General features: G+C 35.9%; 1 protein-coding gene across 1 annotated transcript in view; it reads right to left on the bottom strand.

Annotated features, from left to right (window-relative positions):
• Positions 1 to 2,051: 2,051 nt before the first annotated feature.
• nf2a (NF2, moesin-ezrin-radixin like (MERLIN) tumor suppressor a) overlaps positions 2,052 to 22,021 on the bottom strand; it is a 36,599-nt gene continuing 16,629 nt past the window's right edge. The window contains 14 exon segments of the mRNA XM_056254765.1: positions 2,052 to 2,755; positions 2,758 to 2,782; positions 9,203 to 9,362; positions 10,018 to 10,145; positions 11,649 to 11,754; positions 12,337 to 12,437; positions 12,532 to 12,648; positions 13,910 to 14,032; positions 16,124 to 16,237; positions 16,603 to 16,677; positions 16,777 to 16,911; positions 17,243 to 17,318; positions 18,747 to 18,829; positions 20,106 to 20,174. Of these exon segments, the coding sequence (XP_056110740.1) occupies positions 2,733 to 2,755; positions 2,758 to 2,782; positions 9,203 to 9,362; positions 10,018 to 10,145; positions 11,649 to 11,754; positions 12,337 to 12,437; positions 12,532 to 12,648; positions 13,910 to 14,032; positions 16,124 to 16,237; positions 16,603 to 16,677; positions 16,777 to 16,911; positions 17,243 to 17,318; positions 18,747 to 18,829; positions 20,106 to 20,174 (1,335 nt within the window). The 3' untranslated portion in view covers positions 2,052 to 2,732.

Here is a 22,021-nt window from a genome sequence, read left to right as displayed (position 1 = left end):
CCAGAGATCAGAAACAAAGCTTGCCCTCAGAGAACAGCCTGGGCAATCAAATTGCACGCGAACTGTGTAATCCAAGTAAGCTGCAATCAAACTATAATAAATTCCCAAGGCAAAAAGTTGACATTGATTATCACTGCCTCTGATTTTCTCACCTTCAGTAAAGCTATTCTTCTGTTCACCTTGGTACCACCTACAGATGCAGTATTATCTCCCAAGGCCTCCATCTGCCACCCCAAGGACTGATGGGACGCTTAGTGACATGGTCACCTCCTAAGGCACATCCCTCTGATTGTGACAGCCTGTCAATATGCCTGGAACCAGCCATCAATCAAAGCTGTCATCTGTCCAGACATGCAGACGATGTGTTGAGGAAGGAGTGATGCTGGGTCGTATTTGTCTCAGGCTGTGATAATGATAACCAGGATTATGGGAAGTGTGATACATGAAGCAAAATTGTGTTTACCGTCTTGATTGGTAACAAATATTACAAAGTGCTTTGAGTTTAATGAGCTATTACAATAATCGTGATACTGAATTCTAATTCACAGTCTACCTTCATGCTATAAATGAGACGGTTGCAGTTTTCATGTAACAAATACAAATTGTTAATTTTAGGCTGATTATATTGATTTACCTTGTGTAACATTCTCCAGGAAGACGAAATCCCAACAGACTGCCTGTTGCTGTTCTCAATACATCGCTGTCCTTTCAAACATACACACATAAACACAAAACATCGCAAAACACAATGGAGCGTAATAGTCGGGTTCTAAAAATCTCAGGCACGTTCTCCATTGAGAAATTGATTTTTAATAATCACTTATAAACCCTTCAAGAATGACCTGCCATGCACTCTGGAGTTAAGTGATGATATATGCATCTCTTGAAGCCACTTCGGATCTCAATTTCATTTTTAAAACGGCTGAATAGCTGAAATTCTGAAGTCTACATATTCATATTATAAGGCAAGGCAAGTTTATTTATAGCACATTTTCCCATGGTGATTAAACGGTGTCTGTGGTGTTCTTTCGCCTAAGAAATCTATTGGACGTCTCCAATGGACCTGATTTTTTCCCTAAAATCGGACAGGAGGAGCCCTAGGACTGACTCACGGGGTAACCTCGGGTTCACTACCCCATCAGTCCGCACCCCAAAAACCCATTTGTTCGGAAGCAATGGAGGCACCCCACAGAACCTCGAGTTTAATCACACATCAAACTCACTATCCACCACAGACCCAGGTCACCTGCAGGGTTTCATCTCTCAAGTTCCCCAATTAAGTCATTTATGTTTGTCTCTTACCCAATTCTCAGTGCCATTTGAGTTCGGTTTAGAATCAAAAGAAGGAATACAGTGCAATCAGTCGGACAGTGTTTTTTTTTTTTTAATAATTAAAAGAGTAATGAGATTATACATAAATAAACTTCTCATCTGGCAAAACACTGGTGTACCATATTTTGCACCGTTTTACTGTGAGATTTTCCCATATTATAATTCATAAGTTGCTTTGAAATAAACCACTGTTTTTACTCAGTTAGGTCATTCACAATGCTTTATGGGCTGTGCCATTCATTTCATCAAGAAAATAATATATGTACACTTTTTTTTATTTTTTGCTTCATTTAAAAAATATATTTATAATAATATTTAATATATACTTTTATAATTCCTATGAGGAATATGAATGGGTAAAAATATTAAGGAACCAAGACTGCAGATAAAGTGGGCAGTAGATGTAAGCTCTATGAGGCATGCTAATGGACAAAATGCAGGGTATTTTTTTTGTGTGCCCGTTTTACTGCCCACCAGGTGAAAATTGTACATCTGATCACTGAAAAATAATAGGCGCATGATTTCAATCATGCCTGTGACACAATCGGTGTGGGTCAAGTTGCACACTAAAGTGTAAAACTTAGTGCTTGGGGGATGTGCAAAGCAAAGTGTTTCATCAAAAAAAGTTTTAAAAAGAACAGCCAAAGAATATTTAAGATAATTTCTATTCATTTATTTATCTGCACGAAAACATTTTCAAAAATATATTCATTTAAAAAAAAAAACATTGTAAAACATTTCAAGCCAAGTAAATGGTTTTTAAAAAATCCCAAATATTTCATATGTAAAAATGGTTTTCCACATGGTGTTCTCACAAATGCATTTTCTCCCCTAAAAATATCCTGTACTAACCTATCCTCTGAGAGAAAGTAAACACTTCTAAACTGTAACACAATAAGGTTTCATTCAGCCTTTATGAATGACCAGACTGCTCCATAGTAGAGCAAAAATATATACACCTAACACGGCACAAGGGTGCAATACCACTGCTTTAGCCAATTATTCTGACACATATTGATCGAAAGAGATATCTGCTGTGCAACTGGAGAGAGGAATTTACGATGCACTGCAGAGATATATGTAGTCAGTGAGTGTACACTGCTATTCGTAGTGTCTTTACAATGGGTTTTTGACCTCCTGCAGACAGGGATATTGGGAAACGATGTGTAGTGTGTGACTCTGTGTGTGAATGAGTTTATCTTAGTGTGTGTGTCCCTTTAAAAACATGTTCTCCCTCTGTAGTTCTGTTTAATTGAGGTCCTGGTCCTCTTAGAGTAATGCATGTAAACTTTACCCACATATACATTCTTCATCACCGGAATGTGCTAGGATCATATAGGAATGTGACAACGACACAACGGCACATTATTCAGACACTATAGTCCAGTCCGGCTGGATGGCTATAGCTCCTGGAAGAAGGCACTCTGGATTTGGTGCTCTGGAGAGTGAGCTGTGGAGAAAGATTGAAGAAGATTGAGAGGTGTAATGAATTGTGCTGCTAAGTTCCAAACTGATGCCCTTCATTTCTTATGAAGTGACAAGTAAGATAAAAAAAAAAGATAGATGTATATAAAATACACACATTACTTTTAAAAATTTGGGGTCAGTAAGTTTTTTCGTTTTTTTATTAATACTTTTATTCTGCAATAAATTGATCAGAGACATTTGCAATGTTACAACATTTTTCAATTTCAAATAAATGTTTGTCCTTTTGAACATTCTATTCATCAAGAATCCTCACAAGAAATGCATCAGTTTCCACAAAAATATTAAGCAGCACAACTGTTTTAAACATTAATAATAATAAAAGATAATAATCAGCAGCACTAAATCAGCATATAGAATATTTCTATTTTGTGTTTTAGTTAGGGTTGCCAATATATTAAAATAGCTTGATAAATCTCACAACTACTGCAGAAGATTAAAGTCACATTTTTTATTTGCTAAAATTAGTCAGTGACACTTTATAATAATAAATGTTCAATATCCTCAGTTAATGCAACAGGCAGAGAGCATGAAAAACAATGAACAATACTTTTACAGCATTTCCATATACTAATATATGTGCATGGTGTATTATAATGTATTATGAACAAACTATGGAAGCTTATTTCCATCAAGGATAAAAAATAATACAGGTAATTTGAGTTGAGAGATATAAACTTGGAATTGCAAGAAAAAGCCTATTGTGAGATTTAAACACGCAATTAAAAATAATAATTGTGACTTTATCTCACAATTTAGACAGTTTATAACTAGCAAATCCACCTTTTTTTTCTCAGAATTTGAGATATAAACTCACAATTGCGAGTTATAAAGTCCGAATTGTGAGATGTAAACTTGCACTTGTGGGGCAAAAAGATAAAAAGTCACAATTACCCATTTTATATTTTGGCAAAAAACAAGCTTCCGTAACAAACATGGATTAAAAACAAAAACAGTATATTTATAAATAAATGTATTATTAAATTTAAAACATTAACAAAGGATAGTTTTTAAGAAGCATGAACTGATAATTAATGTGTGTGGTGTGTGTGTGTGTGTGTATATATATATATATATATATATATTATATATATATATAAAAGGTTTGTGCATTATACCATGTTAAATTATGCTGTAAATTCTATAAATTTTTGTTTTAACTTTGGCAGGCGTCATTTTTTCATTATTTTGCTCATGCCATGAGAAACATTAGACATGTATGACACGTTCAATACCTCGGAGTCATGCAGAATTCATAGCGAGAGAGAGAGAGAGAGAGAGAGAGAGAGAGAGAGAGAGGAGAGAGAGAGAGGAGAGAGAGAGAGAGAGTGAGAGAGAGAGAGAGAGAGAGAGAGAGAGAGAGAGAGAGAGAGAGAAGAGAGAGAGAGAGAGAGAGAGAGGAGAGAGAGAGAAGAGAGAGAGAGAGAGAGAGAGAGAGAGAGAGAAAAGAGAGAGAGAGAGAGAGAGAGAGAGAGAGAGAGAGAAGTGTGTGTGTGTCTGATCAGCTGTCACTAGTCTGTGTGAGTCCACTGACGGTGATGTTAAAGGACACTTCAAGACAGAATCCCTCATGGTGTAAACAAACAAGAAGAGACGGAAGAGAGATACAGAAATGGGAAAATGATGAATTAACGCTATATGAAGATGGTACATTTCTGCTTCATTATTGAACTATTTGCAGAATATATGGCACAAGTACTTCACCCTGAAATACCCTAATCTGCTCAGTGGTTTCCACACATGCTCCAGACATCTTGAGATATAAATGTCACTAGAAATACACTAAAAATAAAGACAAAGTCTGTGGTTACTCAGCTAGGACAACTGTGTGAACTTGAGGAGAACTGACTTCAACATCCACTATAGATCACCTTGAGACCAGATGGTTGGAAGTAATTGCAAAATGCCTCAGAAAAGTGCAAAAATTCATGTCTTCATATCCGCCACCGACAACGACAGGATACTGAAGTCGAGTAGGAACGTCTACTGGAAAGCGAAAGTACAAAAACTTGCGGCCCTCCAGTAATTGAATTACTGTTAGTATGAACACTGTGATGACTTTGAGGAATTACATTTCTTATTTGATATTTAGGAGACACTATTTTTATTCTTTTTTTTTGTTTTTCTTCACTGTTAGAGAAACTGGCCAACTCTTCAATTCATAGAGCTTAAAAGTTTAAATCTAAGACTTTGAGATTAACATATCAGCCAGATCAGAAAAGTGAAGCTAGTTTTCTGAGAAAGTTCTAATATATTTTTGCAGATGCCAATTGGCTTTACATTTTGTATATATTTTATTAATTTCATTTATTTCTAATGGCAAAGCTGAATTTTCAGCATAATTACTCCAGTCTTCAGTGTCACATGATCCTTCAGAAATCATTTAAACATGCTGATTTGATGCTCAAGAAACAATTTCTTATTATTATCAATGTTAAAAACAATTTCATATTTTTGTGGAAACTGATAATTTTTTCCTAATTCCTAGTTTAAAAGAACAGCATTTATTTGAAACAGAAATCTTTTGTACATTATAAATGCATTTACTGTCACTTTTGATCAATTTAATGCATCTTTGATAAATAAAAGTAGTAATTTGTGCAACAAAATTAATAATGATCGTGAAATTTTGTAACCTTCATACAAGTAAGCATGTAAAAATCAATGGCTTACTAAAAAAAAAAATAACCTACAAGGAAAAAAAGTAGATCAACATCAATGCAGGTTAATTGACTTTTAACCTGTTAAGCTTCAAGCCATTTTGAAAAAGTCCCCAGATATGGCATTCCCAAACTGAAACAGATACAGTTCATGAACCTTTGTACTAAAAGCACAAGTAAGATCTCATTTGAAAGCTGACACCTGGTAGTTTATTGTAAATGTAGAATTAATTATTGTCATAATGAAAAAAAATAGTTATAAATAGCTTCAAAGTTTTGTAAAGTTATTATACATTTATTTTTATGAAACATCTTCATGAAAATAAAATTGAAGTTGGCATTGTAGCAACTCTAGAAATGCACTGCAGCTAAAGCCACATGTCTAACCATGTTAATTTAAATCTGAAGATGATAAGTCTAAAACTCTGTATTTAGTTCAATGTTTTTTTTTGTGTCTTTTTATTTTATAAAAGTTCTCACTTCACAGTGAAACTGTATCAAATGCCCTTTTTGAAAAACGAAACATTCAGTAAGCATTCTTATTTAGAAAAAAAATCATAAAATTACATCGAAGTTAGGTAGCAGGTGCTCAGTACTAGCTAGCATGTTAGCTTAGCACACCCTCAATACACGACAATTTATGAGAATAAAACTATGTTTGTGCTCCAACTTACTTTATAGCGCAAGTCGAGTGTTTTAAATAACTTTCTGTAATCTGATTTGGCTTCAGATAAAAAAATCAGATAGAAAATATATTATTTTATTGTATTCTGCACAATTTGAAAGTCTATCTCGATTAGCATTACATTATACATATAATCTATTATTATGAAAATACCTGACATGACTCGAAGAACACAGGTAAATCAAATATCATTGCAATCATGTTTATTGTCTTCAAAACATCTTTATCTGCACTTTACAGCGATCTCGGATAGCTTTGTTTATGAATCACGACTTCCTGAATGTCACATGATTATGGCTCTTCTTCATGTGATCCATATATGGACTTTACTGTGCAACAGCGCCCCAGACTTCAGTATGAATGGATAACACAGTAAATCAGAGTATACAGCGCTCAAAATGATTACATCGACGCATTTGGGTATAAATTCAATAAATATTATTCCTGTCTATAGAAGTCTGATGTAAACCTATGAGAATCTATCAATATTTCTCCAAATCTGCACATGTTTGAGCTAAAAGCCCTGAGGGACGTTGTTTTGTGAATCGCTGTCATGACGATCGCACGGGAGTTTTTTTTCTGAATGAGAGCAGCTGACGCTCATAATTCATATTAAAGGTAACGACTCATTTTTTTATTTCATAACTCCTGACACAAATTAAGACATAACTGTCACTATAAGTTTCACAGAATACAATAGTGGTCAAATACTGAAACTTGAGTCTTATATCGTTTTAATGATGTATAGTTTGTCAAGTTAATCACATTAAATATGATAGTAACTTTGAACTATTTAAAAAAAAAAACGCTTCAGAGCGCCCACGCACTGGTGACGGTTAACAGGTTAACTGATCCAAAATCCAGTACAATTAACAAAGGTATGCTTGGACACTTACGTGCCACCGCTTCAATGGGGATTTTGATGGATCACCGCATCAACACATTCCGAGAACAGGTGAGACTGTCAGTACATTAAGATACTCTCACTACATCTCTGTCCCTCAGGCTATAGCTAGCAGCAGGACACACCAGGCTATGGAGAAAGGCCATTAATCATTTCACCAGCGTGACCTGGAAAGCCAGCGACCCTTGTCACTTGCTCCAAGGTCCAGTGCTCAAACTACCTGAGCAACAGTGATTTACAATGAGTTGGACAGTGTCCCGATACAGGCTTCCAATGCGGGCTCAACATGGGCTAAGAAAACAACAGCTGTCAAAGGGTGTAAGACCGAGTTGGGTTTTCTTGCTGCTGTTAGCATGAGAGCTGTAAAGCTGTTCCCCCAAGTGTCCGGCTTGATTTGCTCAAGCTCCGCTTCAATTAGACAATCACATCAAGGCAGAATGACTGAACACACGGAGGGCAATCCATCCGTCCAAACAACCGATCACAACACGGGAATCAATTAGCGTAGTGCAAACGAGACAATTTCACACACAGAAGGAAAGGATTCTATGGGTAAAATGGAGCTTTTAATCTACCGTTTCATAAGACTTGATGAAAATGTAGCTGAACCTTTCAGAAAGATGATGAATAAATTAATTTTGGATTATCGGTGCTCGTGGCGTGACTAACAGTATGATTAGGATCATATTTCATAGGAACTAGCCCTTCTGGGAAATGGTATTGCAACACAGGCTTTTCAGAAGAGTTTAGTGAACCTGCACTTCCATTTTCAAAATTATTCCCATCTCAAACACAAGTTCCAAAGTTTCACATTTAGGATATGGAATAATTCAAACAATATAGAGCTATTTGCTGCAACAAGCACTTCTGTAAGGTTGTAAAAAGCTGAACTTGAAGTTATTTGAGCATTGGACTACAACTTTTTTTAAGAATTAAAATCTGAAGAAACTTCAAAGTGTCTGTGCTGCTATATGATGATTTTACGAAATCATATTTCATTTTTAAGTGACATCTTTTTCTGCAAATCAACTGACAAACTCTATAACTCTCCAGTTCAGTTTCTCTTCCAGAGTTTGAAATGAATGCATTTCAGTTACCAGTTACCAAATTCATGAAACATTCTAAAGAATAAAATTCGTATTAAATGCAAATTTCATCTCATTTTCCAACTTAAGAATAAAGCTAAGAGTATTTTATATTCCCAAAAACACTTCAAAATGTTCTTATCTTTTTACTTAAAAATGTTCTAAAAACAAAACTTAAGAATAAATGTAATTCCTGATAAGAATGTTCTTAAAATCATCGTAACTAACCTCTTAAAAAACATTTTTACCTTTTATTTCGTAGGTAAAAAAGTTAGGATAACCTCAAACTTATCTTAAATCCCCTAAAGGAAAGATCTTTAATAAATGTATTGGGTTGGTTCAAATACTAAGCATTACAACAAAACACTAGCTACATTCAGTATAATGCGTTTTACTTTTACTAGTGATGTGCACAAGTACTCTGAAGTGACACTATATTATGTAAACAATAATCGGTCAATAATCAAGTCAGTTGCGGAAAAAAATGGAGTGCGCTCCTAGTATGATTATTACGGTAATCTGACCTATGCACTTTAGAATAACTTCTTAGAAATGATCTTAAGAAATTTCTTAACTTCTGAACTGATGTATAACCACTACTCTACCATACATGCAGATAACAGATATCTTAGAGAGTCTTAATACAGCTCAGGGACTTTGGAGCCAGCGACTGTTGTTCTCAAGTGGGCGAAGAAGGTTCGAATTCAGCTTGCAACAATTCTCTATACTATTCCCCATTACTTTCCTGTCATCTCTCAACTATTATATTAGATCTACTTTTTTTTTTCATTTTTAACTGTCTCAAACAGGGGTGTCCAAACCTGCTCCTGGAGGGCCACTGTCCTGCAGTTTAGCTCCAGCCCTCATTAAACACCTGAAACCAGCTAATCAAGGTCTTCAGACTCACTAGAAACTTCCAGGCAAGTGTGTTGGAGCTGGTTGGAGTTAAAATATGCAGGAGGTTGGCCCTCCAGGAGCAGGATTAGACACCCCTGGTCTCAAACCTTGTATCACACCATGTCTGGCTTTGTGAAGGATGCATTTAACCAACCTTTTTAAAGTTGCTCTGCTTGCTGGTGCCTTTCTCAGCATTCTCATTATGTAGGATGTCTAGAGGGGTTTCTCGGTCTTTTAGCTTTAATGACTCAATCTCAGTCTTCAGTTCATTCAGCTGCTCCTGAAGGTGTTTGCTCTTCTCCAAATATTCGACCCTGCCAAAGAGGACAGACATATAATGAAACAAAGCTGATCTCCTGGTTTTCATCTGTTTTAAGGCCTATTAACACCCAATTTTAAGCATGAAAAACTCCACACAAGTGAAATATCGTACTGAGATGACGTGCATTTGGGGGCAATTTTGAGGAAACCGGATACGTTTTTCAAGATTCTTTGATGAATAGAAAGCTCAAAATAACAGCATTTATTTAGATAGAAATCTTTTGTAACATTGTAAATGTCTTTATTGTGCATCCTTGCTGGATAAAAGTATTAATTTACTGCTCCCAAACTTTTGAATAGTAGTGTATTTCATCCACTGAGAACAGGCGTAGATTTTTAAGACGACGATCTTTCAGATCATGATAAATCGGACAATCAATATTTTTTAAGAATAACAGCACCATATTCTCATAAATCACCTCATTATTGACTGCCAACCTGAAAGTCATTGGTCATTCTAGTTGAATTGTCTAAACAAAGAATGGAATTTTATCACATAAAAACTAATCCACTACTCAGTTTAGCATCAGCAGAGAGGACACACTCCGGTACTGTTGATCTAACTGGTTCAAAAGATGTGTGCAGATGTGACACCAGCAGAAAGACTGTGATCAGGATGGACTGCTGCCTGAAATGGGCTGCACTCACTTCTCCTTTTCGATCTCCATGGACAGACGTTTCATGTCAGTGTCTTTGAAGTCAAAACTCAGGTTCTCCATGCTGAAGTTGAAGTTAGTGCCATCAGGAGGAAGAGCATTTGCAGACAACGGCACAGGCTAAGCAGTGAACGAGTGAAAGAGGAAGAAAGAAAAACACATTCAAATGAGCTGAGAACAAAATGTACACATAAAAATTAATCAATATCACACAAGCAGGAGTGCTGTACCAAACATATCAGTATTAAAATACTAATGCCAAATACTAATACCAAAAGCGGAACAGGACATTCAACAAGAAAATAATATTGTTTTATATATATATAGGCCTTGCAGCATATGAAAGAGTAGTTTCATATTGAAATAAGGGTCAGCTTTTTGACTGGTCAATTAAATGATCAGTGTGGCGACTAGAAAATCAAGCACCTACTGTAGTACGAGCTTCAAAAAACTGCCTTTACTTGCCTCAGGCAGGATGACGTACCTAAGCAAAGTCAAACTCAGGTTTGCCTTAGTTACCTATAGTTGGATTTTGTCAAAAGACCAAAGGACGCTTCAGGGTAAAAGAAAAATACACTACAAAATTCTCAGTTAAGACATCATGACCCGGAGATAGCAGCAATGCTCTAAAATGCCTCCTGGATTTTTAAGTAATCAAACAGATACAGCTAACATTAGCCACTCGTAGAAAGAGCTAATGTTTCAACTGATACGCTGACCTCCAGTCACCCCTTAACTCAGTGTGCATGTAAAATGTGCGGAAATGAGCCGTGGGATTTGCAAGAGTATCCGCAAAGCTTTGAAAGAGCAGAAGAGCTCAGTTCCCAAGTGCTTAGACCAATAATTAGGAAACTCATTGTAATATCCCTGAAATCCAGTTTCCAGGTAGAAAAACGTCCTCTCTGGGAACATTTATGTAGAAAAAACGAATTATATACAATTATATCCATTTCTACATTCAAGGCTTAGGACAATCCCTCATTTGCCGTGCATTTGAATCAGATATGAAGTGCACTCAGTCATCATGTGTATTTGAACCGGGTGGATATTCACAATGCATTTAATGGAGGTATTCAAGTTAACTGCGGTCTCTCGCTTTCAGTTTCCCTTTAAATAGCCAGACATTTGAACCCATTTGTAATCCAATTCTGAAAAGCCTTACAACCGTGCCACACTATTCCCGGGACCCTATATGGCTAGCTAACCATTTTTTTAAGTTGGACAGCTTAATATGAATATAAATAGTAATTTCTTATTGCATTAGGGTGGTTATTGCGAGGCTAAAAGACTCTCGAATGTTTCCCTGGATGAGTGGGGAAAGTTTCCCTGCAAGTAATGGAATGGCTGTCTGGCGCAACTTTTATTTAAACTAATTATCTTGACATTGACAAATGGCCAAGAGGCTAAATCAGACTAGCGTAAAACACTGTGCAGAGTTTAAACCCTTTTTCTCTTCGAGATAAAATCGAACTGGCTTCGGACACCAGGCTGATTAAGAATGACAAGCGTTGATGTAACGTCATTGGTGGAGATGTTGGAGAACGCAGTGGGGGAGTGTTTTGGTAAGGAATGGGTGATTACCAAAGCAGTGGGGGAGTGTTTTGGTAAGGAATGGGTGATTACCAAGTACGGCGATTTGCTGGTGATCTCCAGTAGTTTGGTTTTTGCTCTGCGCTCAGATTCTCTAGCCTCCTGCAGGTCCTGTTTCAGCTGGTCGGCCTCCTTCGCCCTGCGGAGAATAAATACATGGGGTTACTCACTCAAGGTTTGAACCCTTTGAAGTGGATACAGTACTGGGATCTCCAAAGCACAAATTCAGCTGGAAATTGTCAAATGGATGCTCAGATCAGCAGAAAATTGAGACTTTCACAGGCACCCAATAAAACAGCTATCGCAGCATGCACACCGACAGAGTGCCACATACTAAGTAAAGGCCCAGTAGATGGCTTTGAGAAGGGCCATCAGCATAGATCCAGCTGTGAGAGGAAGATCTGGGTGGTCTATGATAGCGCATGTTCACATTCTGAGTTCTGAGTGACTATATAACAGCCGATGATAGATTATAGGTGTAACTTGCTTTTAGCCAATGCTTCTAATCCACACTAATTTTTAATAGACTTTAGTGTAAGAATAAACACACTTTAGGCAAAATAAATAATAAATAATATATACACAATTAAAAGGGTCTTTTATCGATTAACCATTGGTACACCACTTAATACGTGTTATTTAAAATAACAGCATGAAAAGCAGTCATCTGATGAAAGAATTAAGAAATATTTATGCTGAACATGTATGTGCGTGATATTACCTCATTTCGGACTCTTCTGCCATCTTGAGTGCAAGCATCTCAGCTTCTAGCATCTTCTGTTCCATGAGTCTCTTCTCCTCCTCAGAGCGAATAGCTGTCAGCTTTATAGAGAATTATTCAGAGCATGATCAGTCATCAATGGTCCAAAAGGATCTTCTATGTGCAGCTGATGTGTTGATGTAAATGCTCACTAACCTTAATACGCTGCATCTCCTGTTCAGCCTCGGCGGCTTTCTGAGCCAACAGCTTGGCCTCCTCCTCAGCGATTTGTGCCTTCTCCGCCAACAGATCAGCTGTCTCCTCCGAACATAACTGAAAACAGAGAGACCGCACACTTTGCACAGATGCACATAGGTCATTTTGCTTCAATCGATTCCCTTGTTGATTAACGGCATTAGACGGTAAAGTTCAGCATTTTACTCCAATACAGCATTATTATTAAAAAAGCAATCTGAATTAATCTATATAAATTTACCTTTGGCTGTTTTACACAATTCCACACAATTTATGTGGAAAAACTCACAAAAAACTGTTACATAAAGCTCAGTCTAACACATTTACGTCATTTGCTTCACAGAAATCGTGTCACTAGGTTAGTCTTTTCTTCCCTAAATATATCTCTCGAAACAGATATACTTTTGGCAAGGATAGTGAAAAAAAACTCATCAATATTTGAGAGAGCGAGAGAGAAAGAAAATTTAGGACGAGAGAAAGAAAACTCAGGACTGGCTAAGGATATGAAACCATCTGATTAAAAATAATAAGACCTGTGCTATTCTGAGCTCTCTATAATTTGAATAAGCGTTATGCTGAGCACGGATAGTGAACTATTAAGAGAAATGCACATATCAGTGTTACTCACACTGATATCAGTTTAAAAGCAACAAAGACTTTCTTTTGTTTGCAAGAGTCAAAAAACCCTGAGAATGTGCACTGAACATTGAGTCTTAAAATGCCATGTGAAAAGAAAGAAATATAGCCTTAGAAATATTATTATATGCAATAATAAATGAAATGTACTAATATTTAGGCCGGATGGGTCCCAAAAAACTAAAGTGAATGCAAATTGAAAATTGGGCTTAGACTTTAAAGTGGCCAAAAAAGGTAAAAATCTGTAAATGTTCAGACTTCTGTTCAGGATATTACTTGTAACTGACTGATATGAATTTTGCTATGCATTTTAAAATAATCATTATTTAAATAATAAAAATACAAATTTAACAATAATACTAATAATAAATATTATTATTGTTGTTGTTGCCGTACTGGTACTTATTTACTTATGTACTAAGTACTTATGATACTTTGGTTAATTATGATTGGTTGATCATTGATAATCAAAATATGTCACTACTAAGACAGAACAAACACCTGCAACAAATGTTTGGGTGAAAAAGTGACTCACTAAACCAAAACTTCACTATTAAAAACATCATTATAAAAAATAAAATAAAAAACAGTAGGAGGCTCACGCACGTGGGTATAGTACAAGTATAGATACCGAAGTACTCTAGCAAGCACTGAAATGATTAGGGAAAGTATATGTAGTGTGGGTGATGTTTTAGTTTCTCACCAGTGCTTCATTGGCCATGTGAGCTTCGTCCTGTAACTGAATCAGTCTCCTCTCCAGTTCATCACGAGCTCTTTCTGCCTCCTCACGCAATTGTTTCTCTCTCTCCAGCCTCTGCCGTTCCATCTACAGAGAGGTGCAAAAAGCTCATCCATATTTCACCAGGATTGCAGCGTTGCTAAATGGGTCTAGTGGATCACAAATCCAGCACCTGGTTAAAGGTGCCTGAAGGTGCAATGCACATGGTGACCATGAAGTCTTAAGATTACCTAGCGAGGGAGGGAGGGAGGGATTTTGCTGACACTTGCCAAGCTTTCTAAAGCAAGATGATTATAGAATATTTATACTCATACACTGCCGTTCAAAATTTTGGGGTCAGTTACACCGTGCCCTAACCAGAAGTTACAATAAGATTCTGCCGACAACCAATTTGTCTGTCCACACCAGATGTGACGTGAAAAAATCCATCATAAATCACAGCCAATCAGAAGAGCGTGTGGGTGGGCTCTCTCTGCAAGTTCATAAATGTGAATTATCCATTGTTGCTTTCAGTATGGCTATAAAGAGCACACACAATATCTCAAATGTTAAATTTAACATTTAATATTCAATAATATTATTGATCTGCCTTACTTAAGGTGGATGTTGACGCAATTTCTTTTAGAAACAAACTTTGTTATATTGTTATATTGTTTTTGTTATATTGTTTTCATGTTATCACTGTGAAGCGCTTTGATACAATCTGTATTGTAAAAAGCGCTATATAAATAAAGGTGACTTGACTTGACTTGACAATATTCAAACTTGCATTAGACACTTTTAACATTAAAATAAAGCAAGCAAGCATGCAACTTTATTTATATAGCACATTTTCAAAAAAACAGACGTTGCCCCCAAGTGCAACATCTGAGATTATCAGTACCTGAGATTATCATTGTCATATTTTCTACTGTATGTTGTTTTTGTTTCAGCCATGATTTTAACCCTAACCCTAAAATAGAATTAAAGAAATGTCGAATAAATTACTTTTATTCAGCAAGTATGAAATAAATTGATCAAAAGTGACAGTATAGACCTTTACACTTCAGTTTTATCAACTGCAACTATTCTATTTTCGAAGTGGTATCTATTTTTGCGACGTCAGGCTGGAACAACAGCATTCAAAGTATGCCCATGATAATCTCAGGTACTGTTTATGTGCCTTATTTAATCTTAAAAGCATCTAATGTGAGTTTGAATATAATTTTGCGGGACCTTCATATCCATACTGAAAGAAAATGCATCACAGTTTTCACAAAAATATTAGACAACCGTTTTCATAATTGATAATACGAAATGTTTCTTGAGCAAAGAAGCATATTAGAATGATTTCTGAAGGATCATGTGACACTGAAGACTGGAGTAATGATGCTGAAAATTCAGCTTTGCAACAGAAATAAATTACATTTTAAAATACATTCAAATAGAAAAGAGTAATTTTAAAATGTAATAATATTTCACAATATTACTTGTTTTACTGTACTTTTGATCAAATAAATGCAGCCTTGTTGAGCAAGAGACTTTACAAAAACAATATAAATTATTTCCAACCCCAAATATTTGAATGGCAGTAATGTAAAAAAAAGGCCACCATCAAGGCTATGAAAAATGTACATGTATGCTGGTTTCTTTAATATAGTGAAATTCTTTTTCATCTGCACCTAGCTACATTGCTGGAGAAAGAAATATTTAGTCAGTGTTGTACATATTAACTTTTTGTACTCTCTTCTTATCTTTATTCGGGGAAGGATGGTGCAGTGGCTAAGACACATGCCTTTGGTGTGAGAGACCCGGGTTCGAATCCACTGCGAGACACCAATGTGTCCCTGGGCAAGACACTTAACCCCTAGTTGCTCCAGAGGCGTGCGACCTCTGACATATATAGCAATTGTAAGTCGCTTTGGATAAAAGCGTCAGCTAAATGAATAAATGTAAATGTAAATGTATTACTCTTTTATACTTTATATCTTTTTTTATATATATTCTCTATTTGTTTTTTTAATTTTCTTTCCTTTTAACTTTCTTATGTTGCTTTTCTCTTTTTATCCTTTAAGACTCAAACTCATTAAAAATCAAAGCCCAGAAAACAGCTTGCTTTTATTTATTTGTTTAGCATAAAAACAAACAATATTCTCTACGCGTTGCTGCTAATCATGAAATCATTCACTTTTCCCCGACCTGTTTGCGGGCTTTCTCTTCTCTAGCCTGCATCTTCATCTGCTGGACTTCCAACGAATCAACTCTGCGTCTCCTTATGAAGAGGTCATGATTTCCGATGCACAGCTGAAGAATCTTTAAACACACAAAAATTGCCTTATTAAAAGCTTAGTATACCCTTTAAAAAAAGTAAAATTTGTCATTCCAAACCTGTATGACTTTCTTTAACAAATAAAATTTCAGTCCATGTTTTACAAATGCCATCACATATATTCCAAGTCTTCAAGCCTTATCAGTTCTAAGTTGTAAAGACCATTTAATGATGTTTTTATGGTTTTATATGGTCATTGTCTTTAACTAACATAGGATTAATGACATAAATGTATTAAACATTCAATCTTTTGCCTTCCAGCGGAGATCTTTTAACCACCATGCCACACCACAGTGGATTTGTGAAGATCAAACAACTTATCTCTGCATTCACATCATGAAATACTCACCAGTTTATTGACTTTGAGTTTTGAGGAGTTGAATTTGAAGACATCTGCCCTCTTATCCACGGGCTTAATGGCAAACTGAAGAGACAGTTACAGAAATGAGTGCACCAACAGCATTAAACCACTCTTAGCATAGAGCAGGTTGGTTAAAGCATGAATTGTTCATAAAATAAGTACCTCTTTGTCGCTGTAGGAGATGTTTCTGATCTCATTCCAGGGAAAAGAAATTTTGGGCGTCAGTCTGTTATCCGGGTCATAAATGTGGAGGCCCAAAGCGTCAACACCCAGCAGTAAGCTAGTACCCTTTTTATTCTTAAAGAGAAGATATTAAAAAGACATACATTTATTTTACCATCATGATCTCACCGCCACAGCTTTTCAGAGTTAAACGGATAGCAAAAGTAATATTTCAAACAAAAAGGCAGAAATAATTATTCTCCTGAAAGTTTCAAGCAGGGTAGACACCAAAGAAAGTGGGAGATGATGCAAGTTAAAGGTGGTTAGGTCAACAATAATAAAAGGTTGGTTTATAACAAACAATAACAAAGGTATACGCTAATAAAAGTGTTTGGCTGTAAAGGCTTTAGCCGTCGGAAATCAGCTCAGATTGTTACTACCGTACAGCAGCGAAGGCATTTCTTACCCTAATGGAAAAGTAATTGACCCCATACATCTCCAGATCCTGAGCTATTTTTAAATACTCCATCTCGGCTTCATCTCTGCAGCACACAATAACAAACAAAAACGTGGGAGGGAGAGAGAAAGAAAAGGAGAAAGGGAGAGAGAATAAATTAGACAAAATAAAATTTTCCACCGCAGGGCTTTAATGAGACTTGGAGTGCAGAAACTAGAGGTCACGCAGTATGTCTTACAGTAACTGATAATGGCAATAAACACAAACACACACATACTCACCAATTAAATATTATACTAAATATCACTCTAAAAATCTGATTTTTTAGTACTAAAAATAACTAGATGTTTAGTACAGCCTTCATGTTCTTGCGAGTCTGCAGGGAACATGCCTCGTCAAACCGCACTTACCGAGAGCAAGAAGCACAGAATGAGTGAGGAGCCGCTCACACAGAATGGGTTTGTGCATTCAAAAACAGCCAGACGTAGTGCAACCGAATGCAAGGGTCTCAAAATTATCTACTTTTAAACTTATTTTTAAGATGGCCGTCTTAAAGTGTTAGTTCATGAAAAAATGAAAAAATTCTCATCAATTACTTAACCCTCATGTCTAACTTTAAAACAAAGATTTTTTTGATGAAATCGGAGAGATTTTATAAATGATCAAATAAAGAGATTTCTCTGCCAAAATGCTAGGGTTTCTATAAGGGCTTGTCAGGGTGTTGCTAAGGTAGTTGTTAGGATAGTTCTGGGTTTTTGTGTACTCTTTTTACTCTTATCATGTGAAAAAGTTAGCCAATCATAAGGGAGATAATTTACATATTGTATATTATTTACATATTTATATTATAATATACCAGTCCTAATGATACAATAACAAAATGGCTCAGAGACCTGAAAATGACTGTCATGAAACTATATAACAACTGTTTTGCTACAAGAAACCCTGACTTCAGGGAAAAAATAAAAAGCTATAAAAGTCCAATTAAGCTGGGTGTATGTGTGAATGAGAGAGATAAAACGAGAAGTGCAGAATGTGTATTTGTTGTGAGTGTGTCAGGAATGGAGTGCTATGCAATGATAAGGTCTGGAATAAGAAAGTGCCCTACATGCATCTAAAGGGTTGGGCTCTGAAGCAACACAGGAAGTCGGTTTGGTCATCAAGTAGACCAATTAGGGCTTAATTATTATTTATTTTTGCAGAGCAAGGCTATGCCCAGTTCTGCAAGAAGCAGGTCAGTTTTTCATCTTTTGAGGATCTTGACTTCCCAAAGTCACACGTGTGACGATGTGCGTTTATAGTATCGCAAAGCCAGACTGTTGGCTATCACCAATGTCTGGAACATTGCAAAGAACAGTTGTCTGAACATGCAACCAACACATTTTGCTTGTTGCACTTGAAAACTGCCATTTTAAAAGGCTTTTCTGTGCCATTTCTGTGTGTAAACTGCATCAAGTGAACATGAACAGTACGTGGGCAAGCCGTGCAAGACTGAGAATATGGTGTACAATACCTGGTTCTGCCCCTGTGCTCAGCGTAGCAGACCGTGATTCTCTCCTCCCACATCTCTGCAGTCATCTGGTACAGATTAATAACCTGCACAAGAGAAAGACACACAAAGATCAGTCATCAACTTGAACTAAGACTTTAACTCTCTCATAATGGGATTTTCACAACAGAGCTCTTGGTGCACATCAGACTCTGTTTGACATCAGTATTCATTTTGTTTGTTGGAATGAAAGCAGATTTCCACTTGAAAAGAGGGAAGTGAACAATTATTGACGACATACACTACCATTTAAAAGTTTGGGCATAGTAAGATTTTTGTTTTTTGTGAGAAAATTGATCTAAAGTGACAGAAATCTTTTGTAAAATTATAAACATTTACTATTTCAAATGAATGCTGTTCGTTCTTCATTTTCTATTCATCAAAGAAGCCTGAAAAAAATGTATCACGGTTTCCACAGAAATATTAAGCAGCACAACTATTTTCAACATTGATAATAATAAGAAATGTTTGTTGAGCAGCAAATTTGCATATTAGAATGATTTCTGAAAGATCATGTGACACTGAAGACTGGAGTAATGATGCTGAAAATACAGCTTTGCTTCACAGGAATTAATTACATTTTAAAATGTATGTAAATAGAAAATGTATTTTAAATTGTAATCATATTTTACAATATTATGATCAAATAAATCCCACCTTGGTGAGCAAAAGAGACTTCTTTAAAAAACATTTTAAAAAATCATACCAACCCCATGTTTTGAACAGCAGTGGCATATAATTATAATGTATTATATAAATTACCAAAGTAAAATAGCTCACATTCTTTGCATCGTTTGCAATGTTTCTGGGGCAGATAGTATGGTGTTACAGTAAGTTCTGGAATGGTTGTTGAAAACGAAGAGACTAAAACTAAAGTTTTTCTCCTACTGAGTCATTCTAGCTTTAGTGGTAAAAGGCTGCCACTAGTATTTATGGTGGAAAGGAAAACGTGTTGATTTCACGAATATAGCACATTTTTGTGCCAAACAACACAGTGTGGAAAATAAAGCATAAAAAAACAAGAATTAAAAGTGTGTAAAAAGAGTTAACAGAGCCAAACACAATGGCTAATAGAGCTGAAGGACATTTTCTAATTAAGTGTGACTATTTAAATCCTTCAGACGATTCTGAATGCCAGTGGAGTAAACAAACGCTCTCTCTCAGTACTTACTGACATGTGAGCGGATGCTTCCAGCCGAGAGCTTTCACTACATCTAACGCCCTACGGGAAGCCCGCTGAAGCCTTACAGGCTCGTTACGAGCTCTGCGAACATAATCAGCGTAATTAGCATGGAGTGACGCCCATCTCAACATCACACTCACCCTCTTTGGTAGCAGCTCCTCTTGGGACAGGAAGCCCGGCTTGTGGACATTAGGGTCGTAATCACCGTACTGCAGAAGCAAGATGACAAATCAAAATAAGCTCAATTATGAATATTGAGAAGAGGAAAAACATGAACTCATGCAGTCACAAAATTATATCCACCTGCTCTCACTTCAAGTGAATTGAGTAATACGTAGTTGCCTAAAACATGAAAGCACTTTCAAATCATAATGGGATGAAATTCAGCTCTGATTTTTATGAGAAATTATGGGTAAGATCAGTAGAGAGGCACTGCTGAGAGAGAAAGAAAATTGCACAATTACATTTTACACAGATGTTACAACTACATTGACGAGTGGACTTAAATGACGACAAATATTTTCAGGTCATTTAAAAAACAAAATCTTTATCACACTACCATTTAAAAGTTGGGGGTCAGAAGGTTTCTCTTATGCTCACCAAGGCTGAATTTATTTGATCAAAAATTCAGTAAAAACTGTAATATTGTGAAATATTATTACAATTTAAAATAACATGTATTGTTTTCATATTTGTTTATTATAATCAATATTTTTGTGGAAAGAATTTTTTTCAGGTTTCTTTGATGAATAGAAAGTTAAAAAGAACAGCATTTATTTGAAATAGAAATATTTTGTAACAATATAAACATCTTTACTGTCACTTTTGATCAATTTAATATTCCCTTGCTTAGTAAAAGTATTCATTTATTTATTTTTTATATAAAAAAAAATACCTTACTGACCCCAAACTTTGGAACACTGTGTACATCCACATTCCTTTCTGTTACCCTCACAAACTTACCAAAAAAAAGTAAACAAAAAACAAGTTTCATTCTTTCTTTCTTTTTTGCTGGCCCTGGTCTTATCCAAACACATTAATTAATTGTTATGGTTATACTTTCGGTACCGTGTGAAAGTGTTAAGTGTATTTATTGTCTATATGTTTGGTTTAAACACTGAGGAAATGGTCTGTGGTAAATCAACACCATGGCACAGATGCAGTACATAAAAATATCTCAGAAAACTCATGTATGACAAGGCATATGAAATCGTCCCAAATAAACAGCGAAGACACAACATTACAGATTGTGGACTGCTGTGCAGAAACTGAGGAACAAGCAGATATGCAGAAACAGAAAAGGCAAGACATTAAAATTCCTCAGTGTCCCGCTGGCATGTCATTTTGCTCCGGACAGATTCATGCTGCTCAGCTGCGATGAGACTGGCATGTGAAAGCATCCCCATTTGAAAGAGTAAATGGTTACTGTCTAAGCTTCACTCCTGCATTGAGAACAAGCTCTCTCTGTAAGAGAGAAAATGCTGCCATCTCAGCCTCTCCCCTCTTTCACTTTTTTCTTTCTTCCTTGATTTTTCTGCCTATGCCTCTTTTTTTATTCTTACTCCCTTTACACCTCCTCTTTCTCTCTGCTCTTGCCTTCTTTAACTTCCAGTCTCTTTGAATAACTCCAAACCTGCACCTGATGGTTTAAAAAAGAGACAGAAATTCGCAGCTTCTCACATTTCTAAAACAGATAAATCTGATTGACTGAGCCACATTCAAAGCCAATTAATGCACATCTGTGACTGCACATTAATTAAAATTATAATAATGCCACAAGTAGCAGATTACTAGCAGATGTAAAATTAACAAATTCTAAAATTACAGTACAAGTAATTTTATGTACTGCACTAGTAACGGTAAATTTTTGCATTATACAATGAAAAAATGGTTAATAAACATGGTAGTAACTTTTTTAGATAATTAATTGATTTAAAATACATAAATCAGATACACTGAATCAAATGCATTAATCAAATACATTAAACAGACTACTTTTTGAAATAATCATATTGTTCATTAAGGTTTGATAAATTCAGTAAAACTAATATTGTGA

Source organism: Rhinichthys klamathensis, unplaced genomic scaffold (genome assembly GCF_029890125.1).
Source record: "Rhinichthys klamathensis goyatoka isolate OS25496 unplaced genomic scaffold, OSU_Roscu_1.1 h1tg000114l_1, whole genome shotgun sequence".
Classification (NCBI taxonomy): Eukaryota; Metazoa; Chordata; class Actinopteri; order Cypriniformes; family Leuciscidae; genus Rhinichthys; species Rhinichthys klamathensis.
The sequence above is the reverse complement of the archived record's forward strand: the minus strand, read 5'-3'. Positions and strand labels throughout refer to the sequence as shown.